The 19,717-nt window shown below is 34.8% G+C and overlaps 1 protein-coding gene across 1 annotated transcript in view; it reads right to left on the bottom strand.

The window, feature by feature from the left end:
- Positions 1–1,041: 1,041 nt before the first annotated feature.
- The window catches only part of LOC140153636 (phosphatidylethanolamine N-methyltransferase-like), a 45,703-nt gene continuing 27,027 nt past the window's right edge, over positions 1,042–19,717 (bottom strand). Inside the window, exons 3-6 of the mRNA XM_072176437.1 lie at positions 10,032–10,147; positions 9,077–9,225; positions 3,177–3,288; positions 1,042–2,206 (exon numbers count right to left, since the gene is read on the bottom strand). Coding sequence (XP_072032538.1) covers positions 2,068–2,206; positions 3,177–3,288; positions 9,077–9,225; positions 10,032–10,147 — 516 coding nt within the window. The 3' untranslated portion in view covers positions 1,042–2,067. The remainder of the gene's footprint in view (positions 2,207–3,176; positions 3,289–9,076; positions 9,226–10,031; positions 10,148–19,717) is intronic.

Below are 19,717 nucleotides of genomic sequence, written 5' to 3'. Positions count from 1 at the left end.
ATCCTGATAATTCTACATTCATATGTCAGGGTTGGCAGTTTGTGCAGTAAATTTCTTCAATTAATACTAATAAATAAAATGCATGTTAATGTACATTAAGTTCACATGATTAAGTGGCAGTATTAATTATGTAATTAAGAAACTTTTAATAAAAGCTGTCTACAAAAAGAAAAATTCTTCGATTGCAACCCTTATAGTATCTATCTTAAGACTATCACATGTGCCAGGGCCGGATTTACCATAGGGCCAGATGGGCCCGGGCCCAGGGCCCCCAAAATTGCCCTATGCAGTGTGCATCTTCCATTTTAGCCGAAAAACACCATGTTTCGGGCCAATATAGTGTATAAAATTGCAAAATTGTATTGTATAGCAAAATTCAGCTTAAATTTGGGCTATAGTCTTAAATTGACAATTTTTCACGCGCTGCGCCGCAAATGTCCTAGTAAGATCTAAACAATTGGCCACTTGAGTGCACATGCTTTCCTCACGGTGCGTTTAGGGGCCTCCAAATTTTGGCCTGGCCCAGGGCCCCCAAAAAGGTAAATCCGGCCCTGTGTTTAGCGCCATCTAGAGGCTCATGTCGTCTTTGCATGAAACAACTTTTAAGTTGTTAAAAGATATCTTCAAATATCTTAAAAGATATCTTCAAATATCTTAAAAGATATCTTCAAATATCTTAAAAGATATATCTTCAAATATCTTAAAAGATATCTTCAAATATCTTAAAAGATATCTTCAAATATCTTAAAAGATATCTTCAAATATCTTAAAAGATATCTTCAAATATCTTAAAAGATATCTTCAAATATCTTAAAAGATATTTGGGCAAAAAATTAGATTTTCTCTTTAAATTGCACTATTTGTGTATTAATAGAATAGAACTAAAGGTTGCTACTGAATACAGTATCCGTTACACCCAAATAACATGTCCTCTGCAGTAAAATGTAAATAATCTACATTTTTATTGCTGGCGAGGACACATTGTTTGGGTGTAAAGGATAAAACATTTACCATTATTTCTTATTTAAAACAAATGTTATGAAATTGTCTTTCAAAAGCTTTCAAATGGGATTGTGTATTAAAACTTGATGTGATTCAGAAAATGGCAGCAGATCTTTTACAGCATTTTTGGAAATGCGTTCCTCCTTCCAATACATTTTTACTTTCTAGGGGATGAATACAACTTTTTTGGAAACAATTTAAAATCAATTTCCTGATCCCAATCATATTTCTAAAATATATGTCATCGTTGGGCAGATAAAACTTTATATGTACTTGTGGCCCCTGAACATGTTTAAAACAAAACAGCCAACAGGTTACTTAGGAGGTTTTGCTTTAAACATGTTCCAGGGTCAATGCCATATAGGAGTTTTTTCCTGCCCAACGACGATGTGTTACAAATGCATGTTGCTTTTGGTCAAAATGTTTTAATAGCATTTAAAATGTCAGGATATAGAGGTCAAGAAAACCTTTTTAAACTGTTTTATATGAAAAATCATTATAATAGCATTTGATAAAAGTTCTCAAAATATTTATGAATGTTATTAAAACATTTTAAACCAGGGGCGTAGCAAGCGGTGGACAGGGTGGATGAAATCCATGAGGGTTCAGGGGCCCTGAGCAAAAGCGAAAATGAAATAAGGGCTGAAAAGGATATGTTAAAAGGGCTCTGCACTGTTCCTTGTCCATGCCCCCCGCCCACCGAGTGCTTTGCTACGCCCCTGTTTTAAACACTTTATACAACCTGACATTTCAACATTTTCTGACAAAATGTTTGTGTTTGCTGGGCAGTCTGTTCCTTACTTCATGTCCTTTCTCAGCAATTATTATTATTTCTTCTGTGAACTTGACAATTTATCATAATCATACATCACAATTAATTTACCATAATATAGTTTCCTGAATGAAGATGTTGCAACATTTCCATCAATTATGTGCATCTTCCTTTCTCTACTTTCAGCTGCCTGTATTCTTACAATTATTACCTCAATGAGACTGACAATTGATCATTATACTTCCTTGATTTGTGGTACTTGCAATATTTCAGTTAATTTTTTTACTGATTGGTCAACTTTCTTTTTTGTTTTTTTCCTTCTTTGCTTTTTGCCGATATATTTCTGCTGTGAAGGGTTCTTCAAAGAGTATTGCTATCTTGTAACATATGGCTAGTAATACTGTTAATAATAATCCAGCTGGACTGGCATGCCTGAAAGACAAATAAAGAGATCATGAGTGACTTGCAACTATGAAATTTGTACTTGCTTAATTTCCAAAATAGTGAGAGATCAATTGAGTGGGGGCACTCAAATTTTGGTATGGGTGTGCAGCTCTCATCAAACTTCAGTAACTAAGAACTGATTTTCGGGCAATAACGGGGCATGATGAACTGAAATTTCAACATTTTTGGGGGTCTAGTGAACTAAAATTGGGCCAAATTATAGGCTTTGGAGATTAACAATTTGCTAAAGAGCTACAAATTATTATCAGAATATGAGGCTCAAAGAACTGGAGCATGATCCAAATGTAGGTTTTTTAGAGTAACTGCTGGAGAGCCTGAAAAGGGGACCGTTGACAGCCGCACATACCTCATTTACATGTGAGTGTCCCCATCAACCATCTAAATAGTTATGCAATTACGAATGGGGTAAAAAACACAAGGAAAATGTTTACTGATAGTAACAATGAAACCATGTTGCACATAATACACATCTATCAATCTGCCCTAGATATATCTCAGCAACTCCTCTTTTAAAATTACAGTTATGCACCAGACATTACATACTTCACCTGTCTAAGCAATTGTTGTCTTTTTAAAGACTGTTCTTGTTTAGAGAGAATGGCAGAAAATAATACACCTGCATTTATAAGATCTAACAGCTAAATGGCTTGGAGAAGAAGCCTGGAATTTGAAGAGTGAAATGACTTGAAATGGTGACAGAAGAAAGGAAGTAAAGTTTTTGATGACAAAAAGTTTGGTTGAGGACAAAAACAGGATAAAATATGGGCAAGCTAGTAATAATTGTGTTAATTATTCACTTTCAGGTTGTAGTTAAAAGTTCCGTCTTTTAAGAGAAATGTTTTAGGACAATGCCAACATAATTATAATATTATAGATCAATATTATAAGCTATCATTTATCATAGTTATTTATATCTTGCTTCAAGGGAAAGACCTACCATATTGCTGAGCCAAGGTAGTCCAATACAGTGCCCCAATACATAGGATTGTCCATGATATTAAACGGGAAACATGTCACTCTTTCTTTCATGAGAATACCAAAATAATCACCTGAAAATAGGAATAAATTCACAAGATCAATCTCTTGAACTCAAATAATATATTGACCAATGAACTTGATACGGGTCATCCAATTTAGGTAATACCGTAATTGTCCGAGTATAGGCCCACCCTTGTTTTACATGATTTAAAAAAAAAAAAAAAAATTCGGATTTGGAGTGTCCCAGTCCCTGGACCTAGAGCTACATGCTAGGATCATTCATGGTTGACTTGGGAAAAAAACATTTTGTGTCTTCAATGTGTAATAGTTTAAATAAATGATTTCAAAATGGATAAAAATCCAATGCCATTTGTAATCATTAATAGATTATGAATGAAGTGAACACAAAATATAACTTTGCATATTGAAAACACAAAATGATATTATTATTATTATTAGGTTTTTTTTTGCAAAGTTAACCATGAATGATCCTAGCATTTAGCTCTAGGTCCAAATTTCTGCAATTTGTCAAAAAATTGGAGGTGAGACTTCACTCAAACGTGGGACTATCCTCGGATGGATACTCTTGTAATTTCATTTGCAAACGAAAGTGGGAAAGAAACATGCATGTCATACCAAAACATATCCACATAATTACACAGTCACGCTCAAGCGTACTATTATAATAACTTGTGCTATGAGTTTTCTTAACCCTAACACGACGGGGTACTTCAAAATACTACTTGATAAATGTGCTGTTCGTGCGTGCATCCCACGTGCTGTGATGACGCAATAGCTCCAAGTGTGATATAGGCATGGTTGCGCTGGCCAGCAAAGCCCAACACCCGTGGCAAAGTGTCGCCGACCCAGTGCTTGGCATGTGAGGGGTCCCGGTTGAATCCCACCCAGAGCAAACTTCTTTCTTTGTTTCTCTCTTTATTCCTTCCTTAATTATTTCCCTTCCCATCACCAAAAAGCCCTTAGGCGGTTAGGGTTAGGTTACCACTATCGAAACTCAGTATAGGCAAAATATAACTTTGCATATTGAAAACACAAAATGATATTATTATTATTATTAGGTTTTTTTTTGCAAAGTTAACCATGAATGATCCTAGCATTTAGCTCTAGGTCCAAATTTCTGCAATTTGTCAAAAAATTGGAGGTGGGACTTCACTCAAACGTGGGACTATCCTCGGATGGATACTCTTGTAATTTCAATTGCAAACGAAAGTGGGAAAGAAACATGCATGTCATACCAAAACATATCCACATAATTACACAGTCACGCTCAAGCGTACTATTATAATAACTTGTGCTATGAGTTTTCTTAACCCTAACACGACGGGTACTTCAAAATACTACTTGATAAATGTGTGTTGTTAAATGCGTGCATCCCACGTGGTGTGATGACTTAATAGCTCCAAGTGATATATAGGCATGGTTGCGCTGGCCAGCAAAGCCCAACACCCGTGGCAAAGTGTCGCCGACCCAGTGCTTGGCATGTGAGGGGTCCCGGTTGAATCCCACCCAGAGCAAACTTCTTTCTTTGTTTTCTCTCTTTATTCCTTCCTTAATTATTTCCTTCCCATCACCAAAAAGCCCTTAGGCGGTTAGGGTTAGAGTTACCACTATCGAAACTCAGTATAGGCAAAATATAACTTTGCATATTGAAAACACAAAATGATATTATTATTATTAGTAGTTTTTTTTTTTGCAAAGTTAACCTTGTATGATCCTAGCATTTAGCTCTAGGTCCAAATTTCTGCAATTTGTCAAAAAATTGGAGGTGGGACTTCACTCAAACGTGGGACTATCCTCGGATGGATACTCTTGTAATTTCAATTGCAAACGAAAGTGGGAAAGAAACATGCATGTCATACCAAAACATATCCACATAATTACACAGTCACGCTCAAGCGTACTATTATAATAACTTGTGCTATGAGTTTTCTTAACCCTAACACGACGACGGGTACTTCAAAATACTACTTGATAAATGTGCTGTTAGATGCGTGCATCCCACGTGGTGTGATGACGCTTAATAGCTCCAAGTGATATATAGGCATGGTTGCGCTGGCCAGCAAAGCCCAACACCCGTGGCAAAGTGTCGCCGACCCAGTGCTTGGCATGTGAGGGGTCCCGGTTGAATCCCACCCAGAGCAAACTTCTTCTTTCCTTCTTTTCTCTCTTTATTCTTTCCTTCTTTCCCTTCCCGTCGCCAAAAAGCCCTTAGGCGGTTAGGGTTAGAGTTACCACTATCGAAACTCAGTATAGGCAAAATATAACTTTGCATATTGAAAACACAAAATGATATTATTATTATTATTAGGTTTTTTTGCAAAGTTAACCATGAATGATCCTAGCATTTAGCTCTAGGTCCAAATTTCTGCAATTTGTCAAAAATTGGAGGTGGGACTTCACTCAAGCGTGGGACTATCCTCGGATGGATACTCTTGTAATTTCAATTGCAAAGCGAAAGTGGGAAAGAAACATGCATGTCATACCAAAACATATCCACATAATTACACAGTCACGCTCAAGCGTACTATTATAATAACTTGTGCTATGAGTTTTCTTAACCCTAACACGACGGGGTACTTCAAAATACTACTTGATAAATGTGCTGTTCGTGCGTGCATCCCACGTGGTGTGATGACGCAATAGCTCCAAGTGATATATAGGCATGGTTGCGCTGGCCAGCAAAGCCCAACACCCGTGGCAAAGTGTCGCCGACCCAGTGCTTGGCATGTGAGGGGTCCCGGTTGAATCCCACCCAGAGCAAACTTCTTTCTTTGTTTTCTCTCTTTATTCCTTCCTTAATTATTTCCCTTCCCATCACCAAAAAGCCCTTAGGCGGTTAGAGTTAGGTTACCACTATCGAAACTCAGTATAGGCAAAATATAACTTTGCATATTGAAAACACAAAATGATATTATTATTATTAGTAGTTTTTTTTTTTTCAAATTTAACCATGAATGATCCTTTCATTTAGCTCTAAGTCCAAATTTCTGCAATTTGTAAAAAATTGGAGGTGGGACTTCACTTAAATGTGGGAATATCCTCGGATGGATACTCTTGTAATTTCAATTGCAAGCGAAAGTGGGAAAGAAACATGCATGTCATACCAAAACATATCCACATAATTACACAGTCACGCTCAAGCGTACTATTATAATAACTTGTGCTATGAGTTTTCTTAACCCTAACACGACGGGTACTTCAAAATACTACTTGATAAATGTGCTGTTAGATGCGTGCATCCCACGTGGTGTGATGACTTAATAGCTCCAAGTGATATATAGGCATGGTTGCGCTGGCCAGCAAAGCCCAACACCCGTGGCAAAGTGTTGCCGACCCAGTGCTTGGCATGTGAGGGGTCCCGGTTGAATCCCACCCAGAGCAAACTTCTTTCTTTGTTTCTCTCTTTATTCCTTCCTTAATTATTTCCCTTCCCATCACCAAAAAGCCCTTAGGCGGTTAGGGTTTTACCACTATCGAAACTCAGTATAGGCAAAATATAACTTTGCATATTGAAAACACAAAATGATATTATTATTATTAGTAGTTTTTTTTTTGCAAAGTTAACCATGAATGATCCTAGCATTTAGCTCTAGGTCCAAATTTCTGAAATTTGTCAAAAAATTGGAGGTGGGACTTCACTCAAGCGTGGGACTATCCTCGGATGGATACTCTTGTAATTTCAATTGCAAGCGAAAGTGGGAAAGAAACATGCATGTCATACCAAAACATATCCACATAATTACACAGTCACGCTCAAGCGTACTATTATAATAACTTGTGCTATGAGTTTTCTTAACCCTAACACGACGGGGTACTTCAAAATACTACTTGATAAATGTGCTGTTCGTGCGTGCATCCCACGTGGTGTGATGACGCAATAGCTCCAAGTGATATATAGGCATGGTTGCGCTGGCCAGCAAAGCCCAACACCCGTGGCAAAGTGTCGCCGACCCAGTGCTTGGCATGTGAGGGGTCCCGGGTTCGAATCCCACCCAGAGCAAACTTCTTTCTTTGTTTTCTCTCTTTATTCCTTCCTTAATTATTTCCCTTCCCATCACCAAAAAGCCCTTAGGCGGTTAGGGTTAGGTTACCACTATCGAAACTCAGTATAGGCAAAATATAACTTTGCATATTGAAAACACAAAATGATATTATTATTATTAGTAGTTTTTTTTTTGCAAAGTTAACCATGAATGATCCTAGCATTTAGCTCTAGGTCCAAATTTCTGCAATTTGTCAAAAAATTGGAGGTGGGACTTCACTCAAGCGTGGGACTATCCTCGGATGGATACTCTTGTAATTTCAATTGCAAGCGAAAGTGGGAAAGAAACATGCATGTCATACCAAAACATATCCACATAATTACACAGTCACGCTCAAGCGTACTATTATAATAACTTGTGCTATGAGTTTTCTTAACCCTAACACGACGGGGTACTTCAAAATACTACTTGATAAATGTGCTGTTCGTGCGTGCATCCCACGTGGTGTGATGACGCAATAGCTCCAAGTGATATATAGGCATGGTTGCGCTGGCCAGCAAAGCCCAACACCCGTGGCAAAGTGTTGCCGACCCAGTGCTTGGCATGTGAGGGGTCCCGGTTGAATCCCACCCAGAGCAAACTTCTTTCTTTGTTTTCTCTCTTTATTCCTTCCTTAATTATTTCCCTTCCCATCACCAAAAAGCCCTTAGGCGGTTAGGGTTAGGTTACCACTATCGAAACTCAGTATAGGCAAAATATAACTTTGCATATTGAAAACACAAAATGATATTATTATTATTAGTAGTTTTTTTTTGCAAAGTTAACCATGAATGATCCTAGCATTTAGCTCTAGGTCCAAATTTCTGCAATTTGTCAAAAAATTGGAGGTGGGACTTCACTCAAACGTGGGACTATCCTCGGATGGATACTCTTGTAATTTCAATTGCAAACGAAAGTGGGAAAGAAACATGCATGTCATACCAAAACATATCCACATAATTACACAGTCACGCTCAAGCGTACTATTATAATAACTTGTGCTATGAGTTTTCTTAACCCTAACAGGACGGGGTACTTCAAAATACTACTTGATATATGTGCTGTTCGTGCGTGCATCCCACGTGGTGTGATGACGCAATAGCCCTAAGTGATATATAGGCACGGTTTCGCTGGCCAGCGAAGTCCAACAACCGTGGCAAAGTGTCGCCTACCCAGTGCTTGGCATGTGAGGGGTCCCGGGTTCGAATCCCACCCAGAGCAAACTTCTTTCTTTGTTTTCTCTCTTTATTCCTTCCTTAATTATTTCCCTTCCCGTCACCAAAAAGCCCTTAGGCAGTTAGGGTTAGGTTACCACTATCGAAACTCAGTATAGGCTTAATTAACCCTAACAGGACGGGGTACTACAAAATACTACTTGATATATGCGCTGTTCGTGCATGCATCCCACGTGGTGTGATGACGCAATCGCCCTAAGTGATATATAGGCATGGTTTCGCTGGCCAGCGAAGCCCAACAACCGTGGCAAAGTGTCGCCGACCCAGTGCTTGGCATGCGAGGGGTCTCAGGTTTGAATCCCACCAGAGCAAACAACTTCTTTCTTTGTTTTCTCTCTTTATTCCTTCCTTCTTTCCCTTCCTGTCGCCAATAAGCCCTTGGGCGGTTAGGGTTAATGAATGGAGTGTTCAAAAAAGTAATTCACAATGCACTTTCCTTGGCTTGGGTTCGTAGGTAACCAAGTTTGTAGATTCAAAACAAAACAAAGATATACATGATATTAGGGCTTGCTAAATTTGATCTTAAACAAGGTCCACAAACCTGGGGTGCAAATTATAAAATGCATCATTGCAATACTTACCCAGATATGTTCCAAACAATCCCAGAGCATAAAAGCTTGCCAGAATTAATACTGAGCCAAAAAGGATGAAGGCATATGCTATGTATTGGGCATAGATATTATCAACTAAAAGTGCCCACTGTGGGTGTGACTCAATAACGAGCTGATACCTGTTTCATAAAAAAAAAAAAGAAACTAATAAGCAAACAAGCAATCAAATGAACAATACAAACAATTCAACAAAAAAGTAAAAGAAGAAGAGAAAAGCAAGCTCAGGGAATGGAGGCAATCACATAAATGTGCTGCTTTGATTATAAATTCTTTTTCAGGCTCTCCGCCTCAAAGACGCTATTTGAGCTTGTTTCGGTTTCTATATGTGACACAATCTGGTTCATGGGAGAAAACAATAAAACACATAAGAAAATAGACATCAAAAAAACTTCATAACTTTAGAGCCAAGTATGCTAGACCTTTGGTGTTTTCAGTAAATGATAGCCTATTGTATGTACCGGGTGTCCCAAAAAAGGTTACATGTAGATTTTAAATATCTGTTCTCAAGCAGTTCCCAAAATCTTTTTTGGTTCTAGTAAAATAATTCTAGTCCAGATCCACAACATAAGGTTACATGCCCCTAGGTGAAAGAAACAGAGATACCCTTATGGCGAAAGAAACAAGGACAGGAAGAAAGAAGAAAAAAAGAAGAATAGAAGGAAGGGAAGTCAGACATATAAAGCAAGAAAGAGAACAAATTATTATCATCAAACAGTTAAAACTAACAACTTTGGCTGATGACAAGGAAGTTCCTCGAAAGCGCTCCCGGTAAACGAAATAAACCAGTAGTGTTGAAGTTTAATTCAAATTACTTACAGTTAAAACTTGTTTAACAGTCCATTTATCTTGTGTAATCCACCTGTTTTTGGTTTTTTTTAGTCCTGAAGTTCATGATATTTTTACTGTTGTTACAGTGTTCTCTTACCTTCTGAGTCGTATTGTTCCCAGGAAGAAGATTGTACCAGCCAGTAGTGTGCATCCTATCTTAGGACCCATAAAAAGTTTGGTAAGAAAATGAGTTCTGTATTCATATCTTGCTACCTATATAATAAGAAATTCATATCATATTTAAAACAGAAAATAAAGTTAAACTTTGTATGAAATTGAGAAAGTTTTTACACAAGTGAAAGCCAGTGAAATAATTAAATTCACTGACCATCCAGGATTTGAAGCTGGGTCCTCTTTCATTTAGATAACCAGACCGATGCTCTAACAACTGAACTACTTAGTCAATGCATGCCAATTGAATGCCAATTCTAAAAATAAAACAATTGTCTGTAAATTTCAAAGGAATATGAATGCGACATAAAATACAACAAAGTTTTTTAAAACATGTGTAATGGAAGTGTGTGGTACTTGAAAGTTGTGTGTATTTGCATGATGTTAAATGAATAAACCCTGTAATACATTGGCTGAAGTAAGAAGTTAAAAGCAGATTTCTAGATGTACCAATGAGGTATGCAAAGATTACATACAACGTGAACCCCTTTACCTCACTTGGGACCACTTTGCATACAAAGTTAAGGGGTCCACCAGTTTCAACAAGTTATTAGGGTATTGTTTTTCCTACATTCAATTATAGGTTTGATAGGTGAGACACAGAATTCATATAGACCCTGTCCTACTCCTAATAGGTCATGTGGTTCTCAAGTTGATATATGCATGTGTGATATTCAAATTTTAAGCAACCTCCAAATGTAACCAATATTTAAAAACCAAATAAAAACAAATAACTAAAACAAAAACATCAAGACAAAAATTAAACACTGTTTTAAAGGCAACTCAGATGTTCAATGTTGGACATGGCTGAATGGGTTAATGATGACCTAAGCTTTAAATTAATCGTGTAAATCATCACATGGAAAGGCGATTTCTACTTTCATTTAAAAGACAACAAAGCAAGGCTATACTTGTGTATTAAAATGAGACATATTTGGTAAAACAACACTGAAACCCAGAATCACCAAATAGGGAAACTAGACATTACAGAAACTGATGTTCATTACAAACTACAAAGTGTGCCCAAATGAACTTAATATTTGAAAGGGATGATGACTCTCCTTTGTTAGCTCTGACCAGAGGAAAGGCTGATTAAATTGGTAGTTTCTTCTTGCAACATTTTAGTTGTTTCAAACTACATTAATAACACCTTAATTTCCCTCCTATATGAGTAACTTAATAAGCATGATAACTTTTGCAAAGAAATAATGCCAAGAGATGCAACCATCTCTTTCCTCCAAGGTCATGTGGAGCTTCATCATAAGTACAAACTAATGGAATCAATAATCAATTTTAAGATCATAGGAAGACAGTAAACCATATTGCTGATCCCACGCTTATTAGTATTTGTATTCTATATGTGTGTCGGCCAATCGCTCAATATTGACGACTCTTGTCCATTCATATTAATCAAATTTTTAGATGTGGCAATATTCTCGCTATTGTTTGATGTCTCCTTGTGGCAAAAATATGTCAATAAAATTTGTCTGAAAGAATATTTAACACGCAGTATCACGACTTCAAAGTTCAGAAGATTTTCTTCATGAAACAGAAAAGTCTGATTTGCTCAAACTTGAGCTGACGTTTGTACATTTCTTTTGTATTACTTCAGTTTTAAACTTGCTGTTCTAAAACTTGTTGTTATTTGGAATGTAGAATTTACAGGTCTATATGAAAATATATTTTGCATCTTATAATATAATATGAAGCATGGATGAATTTGTTGTTTCATCTGTAGGGCTGACAGTGACACCCTTTCTGTAGGTTTTAGGTGCAATACTTTATATGAAACCTTAGCAAAAGGATATTTGCATACATGCAATATCAGGCAACACATCTGGCTTCCTATATATCTGTTTGTGAAAATGTAAGGTGACTTGTGAAAATCATTATCACATGCACAAAAACAAGAGTTAAACAAAAAGGTAGAATCATAGTGCAATTAATAAAATAATACAAATGTTGTCCAATTCTCTTTCTATAGATTCTTGGACAAGAATTACAAAATGTTGCAGAGATAGGCCTACAAGTTGAAATGTCAATTGTCATTAACAAAATGACCATAAAAAGTAGAGCTAATTATTTATTGTGCTAGACATATCAATTGCCCAATTGGTTACCAAATTGTGGGTTTGATTTGGATCAATTATTTGTATATCTTGCTTTCATTTCTAGAAAGATGTACTCTGTGTTTATCTAGGGTTGCCAAACCTATGATTTGGTAGCCCAATTGGGTGAAGTTTTTCCATGTGATTTCCCAATTTCATGTCCCATAGAAACCAATAATAAAAAAATTAGGTGACTTTTCAACATTGGCTCTCGCGACTTTTCAACATTGGCTCCCGCGACTTTTGGTAGTTTTCAGTCCCATTGTAACCAATGGTTAAGAGAAAAATTGGGTGACTTTTTGATTATTTCACCTGCGATTCAGGCTGAAATGTTTTAGCAACCCTAATTTACCAGCATCTCATCAAGTGTTTTAATTTGCATTCTTGTATTATTTGATATTGCTTTATGTGTAATTGTATTACATACATGACACAAGTTATGAATTTCATTTTGTTACTTTGTTTTGTTATCATATTGATTGATTGAAAAATAAATGAATGACACTGAAAATGACATTATAGATTAGCAGTTTATCAAAGCTTTCTTTTCACTTGGTTTTATTGAAAAGTGCAACAACACATGTATTGTCAAAATATTTAGACTCTTACTTTATTCAGACTACAACAATACATGTGTAAGTCACAAAACATGTATTGTGACATAGGAATTTCTAAAGAACTTGACTTCATTATCTAAATACTTGGCTCCAAAAAGTGGCATCTGAACATAAAAACTGAAGCACTATTCAGTCATTGTCATCAAACCGGTATTAACTGGATATGGATCATGGTTGAAGATTATATTTTTTCACTGAATAGTGCTTCAATTGATCCTCAGAAAAGTTTTGCCAACTGTCTGTTAATTATTGGAACCCATTCATTGATAAAATTGCCCAACATATCAAGTGGAATTATCTCTGCATGCAGTAAAACCATGTAAGAGCTTCTACTTCAAAAACTTTAAATTATTCAAAATTACCATCTTTATTATCATTTAATTCATGTCTTCAGGTTTGGATGCCCTTTGTAACTATCCATATTTTGGTGGGAATATGAGTCCTGAAACAACAACAGCAATTACACTGTAATATGTATGTGTAAAGGCTAAGTAAAAAATAAAACATGTTTCTTGTCCCCTTCCTTTTTTAAAGCCGCTTCATTTTTGTTAAAAAATTCAGTTATAACTTATTAACTGTTGAACGAAGATGTATAGGAAGTTGACATGCTTTCTATAGCTTTGGTAATATACAAGAAACACTTCTGGAAGGTTCTGTAATCATTAGAGGGGCCTACCTACCAGAACAACAAAATAAAAAAAATGCCTCTTTTTTCAGGCATTTGCTAAATACATAGCCAAATATGGGTATAATATTTACACCTATTTTTCAATAAAAAAAGAAAAAGCCCATCCTCCTCCTTTTTTTTTGTTGAAACCTGGACAAGAAATGTGTTTTTATTTTTCCTTGACCTAACATGTTAAAAAAACAACATTAAAAATAAGTTCAAAGAATAAAGAATAAGTTTAAGGTTATTAATTATTTTAAACTGTTGTGATTTGGTAGTTCACAGCATCTTACGAATGGTAGTGAGCTTTGGCAAAAACTGCATTGCTCAATTCATGGCGAGTGTGTAGAAGAATTAAAATATCACAAGTATACTTTTATAGGTGCTGCGGTTCTTGAGTTACGTTGTAAAGAGGGCTGAAACAACAACACTTTTGTAAAACGTACATAACTCATTAACAACAATAAATTAAGCAAGTTTGCAAAGTATACGATTTGTAGAATGAACTTTTGCAAAACATAAATGTGTTATTTTTCAATAATATATTGATCTACATAATGAAAATCGATTTTTAGGTTGCTTCGACCAACAATACCTCGTCTACCCTTAAAAGAATATATTTAAATACCTATTTTACTGAATTCATCGTAATTTAATGTAACATTATTTTCTGATTACAATATTTAATGCCCTAAGATTTTAATACTAACAGAATCTTAATCAAAGGCAAACAGTATAATTATTGTATTATAATTTAATCCCGGCATTAGAACTGTTGCAACATAACATTATTCTTCCAAATATCTGTGAAATTGAAATATTACACACAGACTGAAATAAATCAAACTAAGAGTTATTTATTTCTCGATTTATTTATTTATTTATTTATTTATTTATTTATTTTTTTATTTATTTATTTATTTATTTATTTATTTATTTTTTTATTTATTTATTTATTTGAATATTTATTGTTTTCTTTATCATTTATATATTTGACTATTTATTGTTTTATCTATTATTTACTTATTTATGTAACAGCAACATAAACCAACATTATAAAATGTAAAATAACCTCTTTTTAAACATGCATGCAATTTGAAGAAAGCCTAAGTGCAGCAATAATATTTCTACAAAAAAATTACATTTATACTAGAGGAAGAACAATTAAAAGCAAGGAATTAAAATTATTGCATGTGATTATCATTTATGTGTTTATTTCTATATTCTCTTGGTTTGGCTTATAATGCCTACTTGTTTTGTTTTATTCTTCATCATTTTATTTGATTCTCATGTTTGTTTTTCCATTGTTTAGCATCATTTGGTTTCATTATTTTTACTTCCCCTGTCTACATGTACATCATCTGCTTATTTTAATGATGTGCTTGTTCATCAGAGTTAGCTTTAATTTTCAACTCCAATTCTCCATCTTCAATAAATTGATATTTAAATATTAAATTGACATGCCTCAACTTCAGACTGCAGCAACACAAGGCACACAAATGTTGTAATGGAAAAAAACTTTTTAGCTTCTAATATTTCAATCGATAGCCACAAAATACCACGATGAAAAATTTTGCGCATGCATGAATCCCAGGGTCTGATAAGATGTATTTTTTCAGATTAAAGCCTATGTTAATAAAAATAAGATGTATTTTTTCAGATTAAAGCCTATGTTAATTAAATAAGATGTATTTTTTGAGATTAAAGCCTATGTTAACCCTAACACCCAAAAATACCACGATGAAAAATTCTGTGCTTGCATGAATCCCAGGGTCTGCGTTATATGCTCACGGAATTGCTGGCCGGGCAGCGATAAACCGTGTAGCTACCGGTCCGTGATCGTGTGGTTGGCATGCGGGGGGTCAAAGGTTCGAATCCAGGGGGTGCCACGTGAAAAATTCTTCTTCTTCTCTCCTTTTTCGTATCTTCTTTGACTTCCGATATCAAAAAGCAGGGTTCAGTGTTAGGGTTAATAATATTATACAAATTATAATGGAGTGTCAACTCGGAAAACTGAAGATGAGAAGTGTAAATGACAAAACATTACCAACCATAATATTTGAAATTTCAGAATTTTTTTTTCTTTTCCATTATTTGGGTGTTTTGCACACATTAAAATCAGTCCCCACCACAATTAAGAAATTGTGCAACAGGCAAAAGTTTGCAAAATAAAAATACCCTGAACATTTATGCATGGATTTTTAGCAAATTATTGGCAAAAATGACATATTAATGAGCTTCTCCAGTCATTTTAGCTCATTATTGATAAAAACAATAGGATACAAAGAAAGTATAAATTGGTAAATTGCTTTAAAGTGTGCTTTGCTCTACTCAATTAATCTGCTTTAAAAACATGCTTAGAGCAATGTCTCAAATACCACCATAATGTCTCACTCAATATCCTTCATTTAGGCAATTTATACACTCTTTTAATTTGTTTATCAAATTCGCTGGGATCACTGAACGGGCCTTTTTATTTTTAATACAGAAAGATAGACCTTTAATACGGATATCATAAACATAAAAAGTACTGGCAATAAAATGAAAATAAACAAAACTTAACATATTAACATGACAACAACAAATTATTGATTTAAAACAAATGAAAAAGCGAAGACACATCCAAATAAATTAATAAGACAATTGTCATGCATATTTGTTTTTGTTGAATATCCCCTGTACACAGACTTTCAATGATTCAAAGGCAGTATATCTGTTTCATTTTGTATTTATTTTTATTTTTCCATTCATAAATAAATTATGTTATGTAACAAGAAAGGGAAGCACTCTGTGTTTGGACTTTTTCCATTTTCCCCCTAAACTTCTATTTTTATTTCATGAATTACCATTTACTTGCTTGTAATATTATTTATTTGTAATTCGGATAAATATTTAATAACCTAAACATGATATAATAACCATGATGTGAAACAAAATCTGCAATAAAGGTTACACTGCAATATAATTTACAAATATTTGCCTGTCCATAAGAAATTGCTGATCATGCCAGCATAAGAAAAAGTTAATCTATCAGGTAAAAATATGATTTTATCTATTTTTCCACAATTTTTATATTATTAATTGATTCTCTGGATTGAATTTATTTATTCAACTTTATTAAAATATCCTGCACTTTGCTATATATTATTTATTTATATTTATTATTATTATTATTTATCATTATATTTATAGAATTTTGAAAAAATGTATGTCTTGTATTATGATTGATGAAAAAAATATGAATGAATGAATGAATTTTAAGAAATTGAAAAAGGAAGAATTGGCACCAGCACCCCATGGACATACCCAATCAACAATAGCAGTCAATTAGAGCACAGTCTCACACCTTGTTCACACTTGATCTATGCCAATCAAGATCAATGCATTCCAACACAATACCTTGAATAGCATGAATAGAAACTCTTTCATGTTGGTTTAAGTGGATTATCTGTATGGATTTAAATTCTACTAATCTTGTTTGATAGACAAATGAAGTGGTGTCAAGTAAACTTGAAGATCCTGTTAAGAAAGGTCAAGTTGATGAAAATAGATCAATACTTAAACTTCAGTATTTTCTTACATAGGATTACAACTTATTTTTATTCATGAATCTAAAAAATGGTAAATTACAAAGTCAAGGATAAGGTTTAAATGCTGGAGGAATCTATATGAAATACTTTTGGAGCAAAAGCACTATTCTATTTGTAAAGTGCTATAAAAATGTTCTTTAATAAATAATTAAATAAATAAATACACAACCTTTGACACTGAATAATAATAATAAAAATAAATAAATAAATATATAAATAAATAAATAAATAAATAAATAAATAAATAAATAAATAAATAAATAAATAAATAAATAAATAAATAAATAAATAAATAAATAAATAAATAAATAAAAATAAAAAACAAAACAAAAAAACAATAACAATAATAATTTAAAATAATAATGTCCATACTTGTCAAATAATCATGAATATAAAAAAAATAGTCATCATCATCATCAAAATATGCAGTAATTGTAGAAGGGTAGGCCCATCACATTCACATTAGAATTGGAGAAGAAAATACAAACCAAAGCTATCTTTTAATTTTAAACTATTGGTGTGACTGGTGTCCGAACTTTGTGTCAGTTGATAGAAGGTAAACTATTTTGTCTACAGCATGAAATGATATCCAAGTAACATAGGGCCTACATTGTTAAACATTAAAATAACATTATATTGTCCAACTTTGATACAAACAAAAAGAGAAGTGTAAAGAATATTTATGTGATGGAATATTTCCAGTCTGATCAATACATTATCTATCTGATGTGGTTGATAAGTCGATACAGTCCAGGGACCAGGGTACATAAAATCAATTGCTGTAAGACTACCCAAAATTGAGAAAAGGAGCACATTAATAATTCAGATTGTCTCAGCTACTGTGTTATACTGGGAAAGAAAATATAGACCTGCAGTTTTTTTTTCAGTAACAATATTAACAAAAAGAAATTGGAATAACAATAGTAAGGAAATAGTTTCAACGTCTGGACCATGGTGGATCTATCATATTGAATATGAACATCAAAATGGCAATAAACAAATCAACAAAACCTCAGAACAAAACTGACTAAGTAATATCAACTTTGAAAAGTATTCTTTCATGTCCCATTTTCATTTGCAAAGTAGAGGAGAATGCACATTGCAAAAATGTATGATGTCACATGGGGGGGGGGGGGCATTGGGGCCCTATCATAATATATATACAGTGCTGATTAATGTAAGCAAGTAAAAGCAAATAACCAAATTAAACCACACATTCAAATAAATAGAGCACCAAGAAAACACAAACACCCATTGGGCACCTCATTCCTTTTAAAGGAATTTTTATTTTTATTTCTCTCATTTCATATCTTGTTGATGTTGCTGCTAACAGATAATTTGACACACATTATTAAATGTTTCTTTGAGGAACTGCAAGTTTGAACTATGAATGGTCCATTATGATTTTATATTTTGTTGTTTGTCCATGAAGAAGTGCAGTTTACACATCTTCTCCAAACATGTGTTGTTTTTTCTGTCTGATATAGTTGGTTTTGTTTGTCTGCTTACTGTGCACATTACTTTTTGGAATATGACATTTTTGGCCATGAAACTTTTATATTTTGCGCTTACATCTGTTGTTTGGTTCAGTGGGTCTGCTTAGAAATATGCATAGTATTTCTATCACTTGTTCCAGTACACTTTTGTGTTCATGTTGATCCCTGTTGTTTTTGCAGGTTTAACACTTGGGCCTTGGAACTGGTATTTTTGGCAATCAAACTTTACCTACTTCTGTGCCTACATTTGTTTAGGCTCCTTACTTGTTTCTAATTCCCACATCAAGTTGATATACCCAATAATTTTATGGTATACCTACCCACCCCCCACATCATGGGCATCAATTTGGGGGTCAGGGGAACTTTCGGCAAAATGACCCATTTTTTGTTCTTTTCAGCCACGTTTTGACAATTCAGGCCGACCCCCCCCATTTCAAGCCGGATTGGCGCTATTGCACCCCATTATGCTAGTCAGTGTTGTAGTCGAGGCCTCGTCATCCGAGTCCGAGTCCGAGTCCGAGTCCTTGGTGTCCGAGTCCAAGTCCGAGTCCGAGTCCTTGCCAATTTCTGATGTCCGAGTCCGAGTCCGAGTCCGAGTCCTCAATGTTCGAGTCCGAGTCCGAGTCCTTATGTATCAAATTCAAGCCCTGGGGTTTTGACCAATACTTTATCAACGTAGGCCTATATTTAACCAGAATTTTAGTTCTATATTATTTTCTTGTAAATACATAATTTGTTAGTCCCATCTTCCATGCCTAGTATAGTTTTGGGGCTGTGCAATAATTATGCGGAACCCGGGGAGGGGTGAAATTGCAAGAGATGCTTTTTAAGGGATTTTGGCGGCCATTTTGAAAAACGCCCTCTAGCGAGAGTTCCCCACATTTTTCGATGGGTCAGACCCCTCTCACTTTATTCAGCGTCCTCAAATCTATAAAAAACACCTTCAAAACTTCTTGTACTCAAACCGAGAACGGGACTTCCATTCTGGACCCTACTATATCCCCTCTCGGCCTGCCAAAAATCGCTTGCCCCCCACTCCCGGCCTGCCAAAAAAATTTGCACCCCCTTTGCACATGCTATTTTTGAAGATCCCAATTTACAAACCTTGGATATATGTTGCTAGTGCAGCGAGCA

This window comes from Amphiura filiformis, chromosome 1, assembly GCF_039555335.1.
Source record: "Amphiura filiformis chromosome 1, Afil_fr2py, whole genome shotgun sequence".
NCBI classification, from domain to species: Eukaryota; Metazoa; Echinodermata; class Ophiuroidea; order Amphilepidida; family Amphiuridae; genus Amphiura; species Amphiura filiformis.
The sequence above is the reverse complement of the archived record's forward strand: the minus strand, read 5'-3'. Positions and strand labels throughout refer to the sequence as shown.